Here is a 13,796-nt window from a genome sequence, read left to right as displayed (position 1 = left end):
TTACTGCTGAGGATCACAACCACATGTGACTTTCGTCCATAGTGTTCGGTCATGGGTGACATGGACCACATTTCTGTATCTATATTTTTACGTGAGCGAAACTTCAAGCCACGTTTGAAGATGTCATAGCGCTTCCGGAATAGCGCTTAAGGTTTCAAAGCCAGATAGTTTCGGTTTGAAGGGCGGGGCAGCCGTTGTACTGTAAAAACTGAGACCTTAGAACTCATATGTCAAGGTGGGAGGCGGCATTTACGTTGTAGATGTCTATAGGCTCTGATAAACATTTACCTACCAGTAGGCCGTGAGTTCATACACCCAGCTAACAATTTTAAAAAAACAGATGGGCCATTAACATAATCATAAAACTCACTTGGGAGGTTTCTCGACGGTCCTGTACTGCTTGAAGCCAAGTAGCAGACGCTGAATTCCATCCAGAGAGTTGGGCAGCTCCCTGTCATTCAACTCTTCGATCTTGAGTCGGATCCACTCCAAGAGCGCGGTGACCAGCCGGCTGTATTCACCCTTCCTCTCATCACAGTCCATCATTTGACCGATGATCTAAGAATAAGTTATATAGGAATAATTAGATGATGACCGACCTTTGCTCGTTTTTTTTTTTTGATAACGCCATCTTGTTGTGTCTTTAAAGCTGTTAGTTGCCCTCAATTAAGAAAAATAGTATTATTATTCGCCAATAGATGTCGGGAAGAGTTGATTATTGAAAACACGAATAAAACAACATTTTCTGAAAATCGTTGGAGCCGTTTCCGAGATTCAGATTATATATATATAAATATCGATGGAGACAGTTGGTTGACGAAATCGGACGGAGTCACGATCCTCAGCAGTGAGGGACCGACCGAAGAGAGATAGAGATATATAAATAAACAAGTATTGCTCGTTTAAAGGTATAATAATATAGGAATATACCAAACGGTTTTTACTGGTGGTAGGACCTCTTGTGAGTCCGCACGGGTAGGTATCACCACCCTGCCTATTTCTGCCGTGAAGTAGTAATGCGTTTCGGTTTGAAGGGCGGGGCAGCCGTTGTAACTATACTTGAGAGCTTTGACCTTAGAACTTATATCTCGAGGTGGGTGGCGCATTTACTTTGTAGATGTCTATGGGCTTCAGTAACCACTTAACACCAGGTGGGCTGTGAGATCGGTCACCGATCTAAGCAATAAAAAATAAATAAAGTTTTTTTTATTGACATCTATCCACAACCTGCCTACAAAGAATATGGCGGTATTTTGGTCTTTTTCTTTTTAAGGGATTTTATGACCTTTAAGTCATGTCTTATTTTACTTTATATCCGTATTTTTATGAAAAATGATAATATGGAGTGAAATGAAATGAAGATGATTAATTTGAGACATTAATCAACTGGGATGAAGTTAAATGAGATGAAGTTGATTAATTTGAAACATTAATCAATTGGCTGGGATGTAATATAATCTCAGTAAAATGGTGGTCATTTACTGAAATTTTTTCAGTGGACTTTTTGGAGGAACCCGAGAAGTTACGTCCAGCGGCTTTTCATTTTACCCACATGATACATTTGTGCACTTTCACAGATATTAAACAGTTAATAAACCACCGTTATTACACATTTAAACCTGAAGAAACACTAAGTACACAAAATAAAACAAATTACACCGTTACAACCATTCCGTTGGTATTATTTCTTTTTTTTCCTACCTAAGCTGAGAGCCTTGAGCCTTGAGAGGCTATATCAGCGTAACCTTAACTAGTAGGTGAGCTCACGGGGCTCAAACCTGACGACGTTGCTAACACGAACCCTAGCAAGAGCAGTGCTTCGCAGAATCTACCACCGAATCGGAAAAGCTCAGAAGAAACTCAGTGGGCTGTGTCTGTGGGTTAATTTACTCGCCGAGCCCTTCGTCGCAAGCGACGGATTCGACGAGAACGATGACCGGTGCTTGAGTTACCTAAAAGCATCGTTAGTGGATCGGGAGGATCCGAAATGACGTGTTTTGGGCGACGTCGACTGCTTTCCATTCTGTTCGCAAGATCGGGAATGGTATTATTTCCTTTACGCTATTAGACAATAGATGGCGTTACTCTCTCCGACACGGCTAGTAGTTTCAATATCGGTTTCTACTATTCGATGACAGATGACGTTACTAGTACCCGCATAATATTAGAGACTAGCGATCCGCCCTTCGCTTCGCTTCGGAAACATTAAATTTTATTATTAATAGTTGTCTCGCGATATACGCCGCGGTTAGTGTCGTACCGCATGTGACGCCGCGGGGCGAAGCTAGTCTAAAAAAAGTAGCCTAAGTTATTCCTTATATCATCAGCTACCTATTAGTGAAAATCCCGTCAAAATTGACCCAGCCGTTCCAGAGATTAGCCGGACAAACAGACAGACAAAAATTGTAAAAAAAAATATTTTGGTGTATGTGCCGTATATATATTCATATGCATATAGTAAAAAGAGGCTATTTCAATATTACAAACAGACACCCCAATTTCATTTATATGTATAGATGGGAAAAATATTTCCTCCCGCTATCGACAAAGAGGCAGTGCAAATAAATACTCACATTGGCAATTCTCCTACCACTCTTCTGTTCATTCTTCATACGAGCGAACGTGTGATAGTAACTAGCCACGTACGTCATCACCGACTTCTCATCAGGCCTGGTCGTGTCCACATCTGATGACGAAAAAAGCATATTTTTTTATTGCTTAGATGGGTGGACGAGCTCACAGACCACCTGGTGTTAAATGGTTAGTGGAGCCCATGGACATATACAACGTAAATGCGCCAACCACCTTGAGATATAAGTTCTAAGGTCTCAGTATAGTTACAACGACCGCCCTGCCCTTCGAGCCGAAACGCATTACTGCTTCACGGCAGAAATAGGCAGGGCGGTGCGGACTCACAAGAGGTCCTACCACTGGTAACTCTTTATCTATGTATCTATTATCGATATATGTAGCGAGTTTTTTAACGTTCTCCATAGCGTAATAGTTAACTGAAGTTCGTATGCAGTTGGAATTATTGCCTACATTTGCCGCTAGGGGCGCTATTCTTTCTTTCTGGTCGTTCCCTCAATGCTGAGGATCGTGACTGTATGTCAATCTTCTCCACTCGGTCCGGTTCTGCGCCATATGTACCGCTCCCTGTATCTCGCCTCCAGTCACCTCCTTGAGTTGGTCAACCCATCTAGCTGGCGCTCTTCCTCTAGCGCGCTTCCCCTCCATCTGTCCGATAATGATGAGTTTCTCCAGGCTGTGCAATGAGGATCGCATTATGTGCCCAAAGAAACTCCGGATCCTTTCCTGGCACATAGTCGGCAGGCGCTTGGTGACCCTCAGCTCTTCGAGGATGGAGACATTGGTTCTCATAGCTGTCCAAGGAATGCGTAGCAGCTTTCTCCAGCAATACATTTCAAAGGCCTCGATCTTTTTGCGTTCGTTTTTCCTGAGACACCAAGTCTCCACCCCGTACAGGAAGATAGAGCAGACCAACGTATATAAATATAATATATGAACTGCATACTAATTTAAGTTAACTTTTACGCTATCGAGACGTTAAAAACTCTCACTTAGCGTTCAGTTATTCTTTACATTCTAAAATGTATACAGGGTACGTGGCTTAGTAAATTAGATGTTTACCTTCAGCGTCCAGGAGTTTGGGGATGCCGAGGTGCTTGTGGGCGACGTCGAAGGCGTGGTTGAGGGTTTCCACGTGGTCAGCGACCGGCACCTCGGTCCAGCGGAAGAGGTCGGGCCTGGAAAGATGAGCTGGATCGTTATTTGCAAGTTTTGACTGCCATCATAGAAGAACATATCAAGAGGTGAAAAGTCGTGGCCTAAAGGATAAGACGTCCGGTGCGTTCGTATGTAGCGATGCACCGGTGTTCGAATCCCGCAGGCGGGTACCAATTTTTCTAATGAAATACGTACTTAACAAATGTTCACGATTGACTTCCACGGTGAAGGAATAACATCGTGTAATAAAAATGAAATCAGCAAAATTGTAATTTGCGTAATTACTGGTGGTAGGGCCTCTTGTGAGTCCGCACGGGTGGGTACCACCACCCTGCCTATTTCTGCCGTGAAGCAGTAATGCGTTTCGGTTTGAAGGGTGGGGCAGCCGCTGTAACTTTACGGAGACCTTAGAATGTATATCTCGAGGTGGGTGGCGCATTTACATTGTAGATGTCTATGGGCTCCAGTAACCACTTAACACCAGGTGGGATGTGAGCTCGTCCACCAACTTGAGCAATAAAAAAATAAAAATAAAAACTGAAAGGAAGTCTTCACCTGTGAGCATGTATGAGCGCGTTGAAACCAAGCCCAGATCTCCACGAGTCAGTGAAGTTGTGGATGTGGACTCCGTGGTAGCCACTCGTCTTGCGTTGGCACCACAGCAGCAAGGCGTCCTTGGCGGATTTCTTCTCGGAAGACTCATTCTCTTCGTCCTATTGAAATATGTCTCCGTGAAACCCTCAAGAAACTTAGGTCTAAGCATTACAGTCGAAAGAACACGAGGTTTTAGTAGGATCCGTTTAAAAATGAATTTACTTTATTGTCACTGGTGGTAGGATCTCTTGTAAGTCCGCGCGGGTAGGTATCATCGCCCTGCCTATTTCTGTCGTGAAGCAGTAATGCGTTTCGGTTTGAAGGGTAGGGCAGCCGTTGTAACTATACAGATCTTAGAACTTATATCTAAAGGTGGGTGGCGCATTTACGTTGTAAATGTCTATGGGCTCCAGTAACCACTTAACTTAATTAAGAAAAAGATTTAGCCTACACGCGGATCCGATGTGAAACTTTTTTTTTTATAGCCCTTGTAGGCAAACGATCATACGGCCCATCTGATGGTGAGCGGTTACCGTCGCCCCTGGACTTCAGCAATGCCAGAGCCAAGCCGCTGTCTACCGTTAAGTACTCTCCACAAGCCTCGTCTGAAGAAGGACATGTCATAGCGCCCGGGAGTGAGTTCTTCTCAATTCGCAACCCCTGATTATAAAGCAACAAGCGGCCCGCTCCGGCTCCGCTCGGGTCTTTAACAAATATTTCAACGATATTTGACGTTGTTTTATTGAAGTGAAAATTTCTTTAGAATCGTTGTGATTTCAAACCGGATGCAACGGAAAAAACGACAGGTAAGAGACACAAATACAAAGAATGAGACAGAAATATACATACTATTTAATACAGCGCCATCTCTGAGATTTTTTAATACTAACGTGTGTATGAAAGCTCTTGTAGTGAATTTTAATTTAGGATTATACGTGAAATTAAAATATCAATTCACAGAGGGCGCTACCTTACAATTATTTACTAATGACAAAATTTTACATATACTTAAGACGTTTAGGATAATTGTATTTTAATTTTGGAAGGTTTTACTTCTACCACGTGTGAATTGCACACATTGTTTTTTTTTTTAAATAAAATAACACTGATTGCGGCATAACTACAATAGTTAGACATATGCTGTCGCGACACTATTTGTAATTAATAATGTGTACTACAAAGTCGTAGTTTAATTTTAGGTAATTATTTTACACCTTGGGTTACATTATTGGAGTTTTAGTAAAGATCCCTATTTTTTTTTAAATAAGAATATAGCCTATGTCACTCGGGAATAGTGTAGCTTCCGAACAGTGAAAGAATTTTTCAAATCGGTTCAGTAGTTTCGGAGCCTATTCAAGACAAACAAACAAACAAATCTTTCCTCTTTATAATAATAGTATGAATAGTATAGATGACTAGTTACCACATCGATTTCGATCTCCTGGATTTGGAAACGCAGGATGATGGTCCAGATCAAGCCGAGGATGAGTCGAGGGTTCCCGTCCACGATGTCTTCAGCTCCGATAGACTCCAAACGCACCTGGAATCAGGACGATTGTGAATTTTAGTACGAAAATCGAATAATTTCAATTACCGATTGTGAATTCGGCCAAATTCAGAATTGTAATCACTACATAGTATAAATCAAAGTCGCTTTCTCTGTCCCTATATCCCTATGTATGCTTAAATCTTTAAAACTACGCAACGGATTTTGATGCCGTTTTTTTTATTAGATAATATAATAATAATAATAATATTTATTCATTCAAGCCTCTTAAAATACAAACACGTACAAAAATACTTAACACTAGTATAATAATATGCATGGCTTTTTTATGAGGTATACAATAACAATATTCCCTGACTTTTATGCTAGGAAAACCTGTGTTACAAAAGTCAGTGGTTCAGTGCTAGGTCACCAGGTAAAGAAAGTTAACCAGGAAGAACGATCTGTAAGAATATAGTACGTACGTGTGTGTGTGTGTGAGTGTATGTGTGTTAGTGTGTTTGTGTGTGTGCATGTGTGTCATATAATAAAGTATAAAAACATTATTATATATTATATTATATACTATTATATAAAATATTAATTTAAAATTAGCTACAATAAATCAACAGTATATCATACTATATATACACCATTATACATTTTTACAACACGACTTGTTCTGTTTCAAAATAGTCTAAGTTTAAGAGCCAAGACTTCAGATTATTTTTAACGTCATACCTATTTAAGCCATCTATCTGCTGAGATATATTTACTTTATTATAAATTCTGCTACCTGACGAATAAATCTGTCGTCTGGCAAATTCCGTCCTACAAGCAATAGTGTCAAAGGCCGGTTTTCGTCTCCTTGTGGAAAGTGAAGTTTCTTTAGGTATTGATGGGAGGCAGGAGTGCTGTCGCAGAACGGACCTGTGGATAAAAAGTTGTCTAACCGTCAGCACTCCTGCGTCACGATACAGTTGTCTAGTAGAGTACCCAAAAGGCTTCCCCAGCATCACCTTAAGCACTGCCCTTTGCGCTCGTTCGATATTAATAAACTTTGTCTTGCAGGCACATCCCCAAATAGGGATGCAATAAGTTATAAGCGACTCGCAAAGGGAAGTGTATACGGTAAACAATATTTGCTTATCTGCCGAGCCTCTTAGCTTTTTAAAAATAAAAATTAAGCTTCGAATGCGCGTCGTCACAAGTTCCAGCTGATCATACCAATTGAAACAGCTGTCCACCAACACCCCCAAGTATCTGATATTATCAGTCCTAGCAATCTCCGAGCAATTACATGCGGAATATCGTCCATTACATACATGGGCCTTGAGAGTAATGGAATCACGCGGGGGTTGGACAGATTTTCTGCTTGCAAATGTTAAAAATTTGGTTTTGTCAATGTTTAGAGTTAATAGGTTGCGGTTCAGCCATGTCATCGTCTGCTTCATTGCAAACTCAGCATTCTCAATTGCCTCTACCCACGTGTTGCCTGAAACTATAAGTGCTGTATCATCAGCATATGCAAAGAGACGACAATAGGGGTAAGATTGACTACAAAGATCGTTTACATAGAGCAGGAACAAAGTGGGCCCAAGAATACTGCCCTGCGGAACCCCGTACTCAATTTGCTCCGGCTTGCTTATATGAGGACCGATCTTGGTACATTGTGTACGATTTGACAAATAGTCACTGAAAAGAGACAGAACGTTACCTCTGACTCCCAGAACTTCCAATTTATTGATCAGAAGAGGGACACAGACAGTGTCAAATGCCTTAGACAGATCTAGAAAGATACCAAGACACTTTTGTTTGCGTTCAATTTCCGCAACAGTGTGCTTAACTAGCGAACTTACAGCATCTTCAGTGGAAATGTTCTTTCTAAATCCAAACTGATAATCTGAAATTATTTTATTGGAATCTAAAAAGCCACTCAATGCTTTATTCAGAATTTTTTCCAGAACCTTCGATAAAGTTGGCAACACTGAAATCGGTCTATAATTGTTAACACTGTCTCTGTCCCCACTCTTGTATATTGGATGGACAATTGCCTTTTTGAGTGAGTTGGGAAATTTTCCGGATTCAATAGCGAGGTTACAAACGTAGGTAATTACTGGGGCTAACGCAGGACAGGCGAGCTTGAATAACTTAGGGGGTATACCATCCCAGCCAGAAGCACAGTCACCACGAAGGCCACGTATTACGTCAATGACTTCCTGTTCGGATACTCCCGGCAGAACCATTGAATTCAGTTGAGAATATGTCAACTTGGGAACAGTGGTTTCAGTAACCGAAGCATGAATTATTTTACTAGCAAGCTTTTTCCCAATATTTGAAAAGTAGGAGTTAACTGAGTTAATGGAGACCTGGCTATCACTAAAATTATTAAGAAGCTCTAGAGGCGGAATAGTTTCTTTTCCAGTTTGAGTGATACTCTTAATTACCTTCCAGGTCTTTTTTGGGTTATTTTTTACTTTATTAAACTCTGATCTCTCAAACTCTCTCCTCAGCCTTTTAAGTAGATCATTGCAGAAATTGCGGTATCTTTTGTAAGTCTGGACAAGAATGAGGTTATTGGGATTTGCTTTTACGCTTTTGTGCATGTTATCACGATTACGCATGCATCTTACTAAGCCTGTGGTTACCCAGGGTTTTATAGTTCTTAATCTACATGGGATTACAAAAGATATTGTGTGTGTTTGAAGCAGCGAGATAAGTTTGTTTAAAAATAGATCCGTAGCCAGGTTAACATCATGAGAGATGTAGATTTCTGAAAAATCGTACACTTTTAGTTCAGCAATTAGCGTAGGATAATCTATTTTAGTACCAATTTTGTTAACGAGCCGTCTCATAGGTTGGAAGTTTAAGTTAAAAATTATAGAATAATGATCAGTTATAGTGGAGTCTGTGACAAGAGTCGTAGACTCCAGGCTCGACTTTATGAGTACGTGGTCCAGACAACTATCTCCTCTCGTGGGAAACAAATGACCAGGTAGAAGTCCATGAGATGCAGTTGTGTTCAAATACTCGTGCGAATGGGGATCTTTATTATGGGCCTTGATGTCAATGTTGACGTCACCAATGATGACGATATGTTTAAAAGAAGATAAATTTAAAAGAGCATTATTTAGGCTAAGAATAAAATTGTCTGTGTTTTTATAAGAAGGTGATCTGTACAATCCAATGATAGCAAGTTCATCATCAACTTTACATATTAAACAATTGGCATCGGTGAAAGATGGTTCTAAAATAACATGTTTCAGAGTGTTTCTTACATATATAACTACCCCTTCATTTTGGTTCCTCGCGTTTTTCGATGAATATGAGATAAAGCCGTCAAGTTTTGGTAAGTGTACAGTATTCATCAACCAACACTCCGACAGCACAAGAATATCATGTACAAAGCTAAAGGAGCTCAAGAGCACATAAAATTCGTCAAAATTTTTGTTTATGCTTCTGATATTCATATGTATAATCGTAAGAGACTTTGAGTGCGGGTTCAAGTACCTATCACAATGCTGAGAAGGACATTTATAAGCGTGAGAAATGACTAGCTCTTCGAGTTCATGATTTAAATTATCTAAATCAACCATTTTGAGAGTAAAGTAATACGAAATAGACTACTCGCCAGCAAAGAAACACTGAAGTATAGAGCCCGTGAGAATATAGGAAGACCTAGTAGATAAGATACTATAATTTTTATACTTGAAAAAGAACAAGAACTTAAATAAAGTGTCGCATTAAACATACAATTAATATATGTTGTGAGTAGGTTATGTTTGAGCGTGAATGTCCTTTGTATATATACTTTCCTAACGAAATCAAATGGTTCAATATCTGTATTAGGGTACAGCCAAGTTTCAGATAAACAAAGAAGATAAAGAAGAAGATAGAGTTATAGTGTATATAGTGTATAACCCGCCCTCGCTTCGCTTCGGAAACATTAAATTTTATTATTGATAGGCGAAGCCCGCCATGTTGCGCGCGGTACGACAATAACTGCGGGTGACGCCGCGGGGCGAAACTAGTTTAAAAAAAGTAGCCTAGTTACTCTTTATATCATCAGCTAGTGATAGAGCTAGTGAAAGTCACATCAAAATCGGTCCAGCCGTTCTAGAGATTAGCCGGAACAAACAGACAGACAGATAAAAATTGTAAAAAATGTTATTTTGGTGTATGTACCTTATATATATATATATATATATTCATAATATGCATGTAGTAAAAAGCGGTTATTTCAATATAACAAACAGACACTCCAATTTTATTTATATGTATAGATAACATCCATTAAATAGTGGAAAAATCAATAATAAATTACAGTTTCCGAAGCGAAGCGAGGGCGGGTCGCTAGTTAGCTTTATGATTTAAACCAGTGACGGGCAAAGTACGGCTCGCTTAACCACTTAACACCAGGCGGGCTGTGAGCTCGTCCACCCTTCTAAGCAATAAAAAAAAGTTCGTATTTCCATAAAAATCCATAATGTTTACGTTACATAGCTTGGCTGGCTCGCGATGAATAACCAGAAGCCATATCCCAGACTGTGGCTTCCCTACAACAGATTAGTCGCATTCTTTAGTTGAAAAGAAATACACACATAAGTTGTGACTATATACCACGCTCACTTTGGACTCAATGTAGCAGCAATACGGACGAGAAAGTAATGTTTTTAATGACCGATCCAATGGTGCAAAAGTTAGCGCGCCTTTTTTATATTAACTTTTTATACCTAAGCAGATTGAGAGGCTAAGCTAGCGTGACTTAAGAAGTAGATGAGCTCACGGGGCTCAAACCGGGAATGTTGCTAACACTGGCCCTAGCAAGAGCAGTGCTTCGCAGAATCTACCACCGGATCGCAAACGCGACCCACTGAGAAGATCCGGCGAGAAACTCAGTGGGCTGTGTCTGTGGGTTAATTTACTCGTCGAGCCCTTCGTCGCAAGCGACGGGTTCGACGAGAACGATGACCGGTGCTTGAGGTACCTAAAAGCACCGTTAGTGGATCGGGAGTCGATATGACGTTAATCGCTTTAAGGTTTAATAAAGTCGCGTGTTTGTTCGCTAAAGATACAATTGAATATTAAATTTTGAAAAGGGCACATCTCTGAAAATGTAAAATGTTTAGGAAATGAAAAAAAAACTGATTATTTTCTAAAGCAGTGTCAAATTTAAAATATTAACTTTTGAGATATATTTTAGTGTTAATTAGCAATTGAAAATTACTGGAATTATTATAAAATGGGTGTAGGTAAGCCTCAAAACTACATGTATATGAAAAAACGTATTTGACAAGATATGCGACATGAGCCCTTTTCGAAATTGCATATTCAATTGTACTAGAGGTCCCGCAGTAGTCGAAATTCGACTATAATTAATTGGAATTGTAAGTTTGTACACATACTATAATCACAAATTTCGCCAGACTACACTATAAAAATATATTAATAGAGACAAACAATATTTAATCTATTCTCAATTTGACAACAGACGTCAAGAACAAAAGTTTGACAATAAATAGTATGCATGCGTGTGTGTGTCAAATACATGGTATGTAGTGTGTGTAATGTTTTCTTTATTGATTTAATGTAACTTTTATGCAATATTAAAAAAAAAAAATTAGCATTGTGCACTTCTTCTCTATATTCTCTATAAGTGTGGAAAATTTCATACTCCTCCGTTTTATTTTTTTATTGCTTAGATGGATGGACGAGCTCACAGGCCACCTGGTGTTAAGTGGTTACTCGAGCCCATAGACATCTACAACGCAGATGCGCCACCCACCTCGAGATATAAGTTTTAAGATCTCAGTATAGTTACAACGGCTGCCCCACCCTTCGAACCGAAACGCATTACTGCTTCACGGCGGAAATAGGCGGGGTGGTGGTACCTACCCGTGCGGACTCCCAAGAGGTCCTACCACCAGTAGTCCACCAGTCCGTCCGCGCAATTTTCGTAAAAAGGGATACACAAAGTTTTTGCTTCACGTCTTAATATATAGATATGACGCGACTGGTGGTTCAGCGGCATACAAGCTTACATAACGATGTGTTACTGGAATGTAATTTTTATCGTAAATAGCTTTATCGTATCAACGATTTTTATCTACATGAGGCGACGCTTGTATTTCGCACATCTCTCTATACATTGCTTTAGAACGTTGCTCGTGTTTTCGGTAGAGAATTACATACGGTAACAACGAATCTACAATCTGTTACTAAAAAAAAGCATTTTTTTTCTTACTTCTTGCTTAGATGAGTAAAAGAGGTCCTGCCACCAGTAATTACGCGGATTATAATTTTGCGGGTTTGATTTTTATTACACGATGTTATTTCTTCACCGTGGAAGTCAATCGTGAACATTTGTTAAGTATGTGGCGGGTAGCCATCATACAACGCAAGATAATTGACAGATGCCTGAATCTTGCCTACGACATTTTCAAGATAAGCTCACATATATACAAGTTCCGAACAACAACATTCGGACCGTCGGTCTACCGAGCAATATCACCCGCTCGGTGGAAGATCTTCCCTTTGTCGTTTAAGCCTCCCAAAAGTACGTATTTCATTAAGGATATTGGTAACCCCTGCGGGATTCGAACACCGGTGCATCGCTAGATACGAATGCACCGGACGTCTTATCCTTTAGGCTAAAAGAAATGTAAATTTAAATAATCGAATGATTAAAATCAGTTTTGAGGTTTGATTCAGTCCTTCGTCCGTCACCACGGAAACCGTGACAGCATCGGACATGATATTCTGGTCGTATAACAAGAAAACCCTCTGACAACCTGGAGAGACTCATAGAGATGGGTAAAATTAATGGAAGACTATCCATTTTTTACTGGTGGTAGGACCTCTTGTGAGTCCGCGCGGGTAGGTACCACCGCCCTGCCTATTTCTGCCGTGAAGCCGTAATGCGTTTCAGCTTGAAGGGCGGGGCAGCCGTTGTAACTATACTGAGATCTTAGAACTAATATCTCAAGGTGGGTGGAGCATTTACGTTGTAGATGTCTATGGGCTCCAGTAACCACTTAACAGGTGGGCTGTGAGCTCGTCCACACATCTAAGCAATAAGAAAAAGAAATAAAACATAATATAAAATTAGTATTAACTATGTTTATTTATGCCTTTAAATACCTGTAATAAATACTAATAGTATGAGTTTTAACATTGATTCGATACCCAGCCTCAGTACTGAGAAGAATCTGTAGGAAACTACCATGTTACTACTAATTCCATGTATCTTCACTGGTGGTAGGACGTCTTGTGAGTCCGCACGGGTAAGTACCACCGCCCTGCCTATTTCTGCCGTGAAGCAGTAATGCGGTTTGAAGATCGGGGCAGCCGTTGTATTGTTAAAACTGAGATCTTACAATTCATAGCTCAAGGTACGTGACGGCATTCACGTTGTAGATGTCTACGGGCTTCGGTAACCACTTAACGCCAGGCGGGCCGAGAGCTCGTCCACCCATCTAGACAATAGATAACAACCCACCTTTGTGTGTAAGAAACTCAAGCTTTTGTTGACATTTTCGATTTTGTGGACCCTCATCCTGCCGGTGTTGGGTCGCGGCAGACGCTCCCCGCTGATGATCTCCAGGAGTTTGAGGAGGCGCCGCCCGTCTGCCAAATCCACAAATAGATCCTCCACCTCCATCCGGGCCTGGAACGAGATGAACATTTAAAATACGACAATATCTTCCTTATATTGTGACATCGGAGGAATTGTTCGAGATGATACCGGCATCTCGTTTTTACCATGGCACCGCCCGCCACCGGAGTAGAGTTCCACTACCTGGAGCCACTGCGGTCATCCACAGTGCGTTTCCAGAGGTCTTTTTTGCCACGTACCATCCGGCTATTATTAAGTATTAAGCGGTAGGCAGCGGCTTGGCTCTGCCCCTGGCATTGCTGATGTCCATGGGCGACGGTAACCACTCACCATCAGGTGGTTCGTATGCTCGTC

At 40.5% G+C, this 13,796-nt stretch overlaps 1 protein-coding gene across 8 annotated transcripts in view; it reads right to left on the bottom strand.

The window, feature by feature from the left end:
- LOC101739867 (spectrin beta chain) overlaps window positions 1-13,796 on the bottom strand; it is a 123,243-nt gene that overhangs the window by 84,501 nt on the left and 24,946 nt on the right. For all 8 annotated transcript variants that reach the window (XM_038019870.2, XM_038019873.2, XM_038019871.2 and 5 more), the window contains exons 4-9: window positions 13,326-13,493; window positions 5,765-5,881; window positions 4,303-4,460; window positions 3,652-3,767; window positions 2,574-2,686; window positions 371-558 (exon numbers count right to left, since the gene is read on the bottom strand). In XM_038019870.2, the coding sequence (XP_037875798.1) occupies window positions 371-558; window positions 2,574-2,686; window positions 3,652-3,767; window positions 4,303-4,460; window positions 5,765-5,881; window positions 13,326-13,493 (860 nt within the window). The remainder of the gene's footprint in view (window positions 1-370; window positions 559-2,573; window positions 2,687-3,651; window positions 3,768-4,302; window positions 4,461-5,764; window positions 5,882-13,325; window positions 13,494-13,796) is intronic.

Source organism: Bombyx mori, chromosome 24 (assembly GCF_030269925.1).
Source record: "Bombyx mori chromosome 24, ASM3026992v2".
NCBI classification, from domain to species: Eukaryota; Metazoa; Arthropoda; class Insecta; order Lepidoptera; family Bombycidae; genus Bombyx; species Bombyx mori.
The sequence above is the reverse complement of the archived record's forward strand: the minus strand, read 5'-3'. Positions and strand labels throughout refer to the sequence as shown.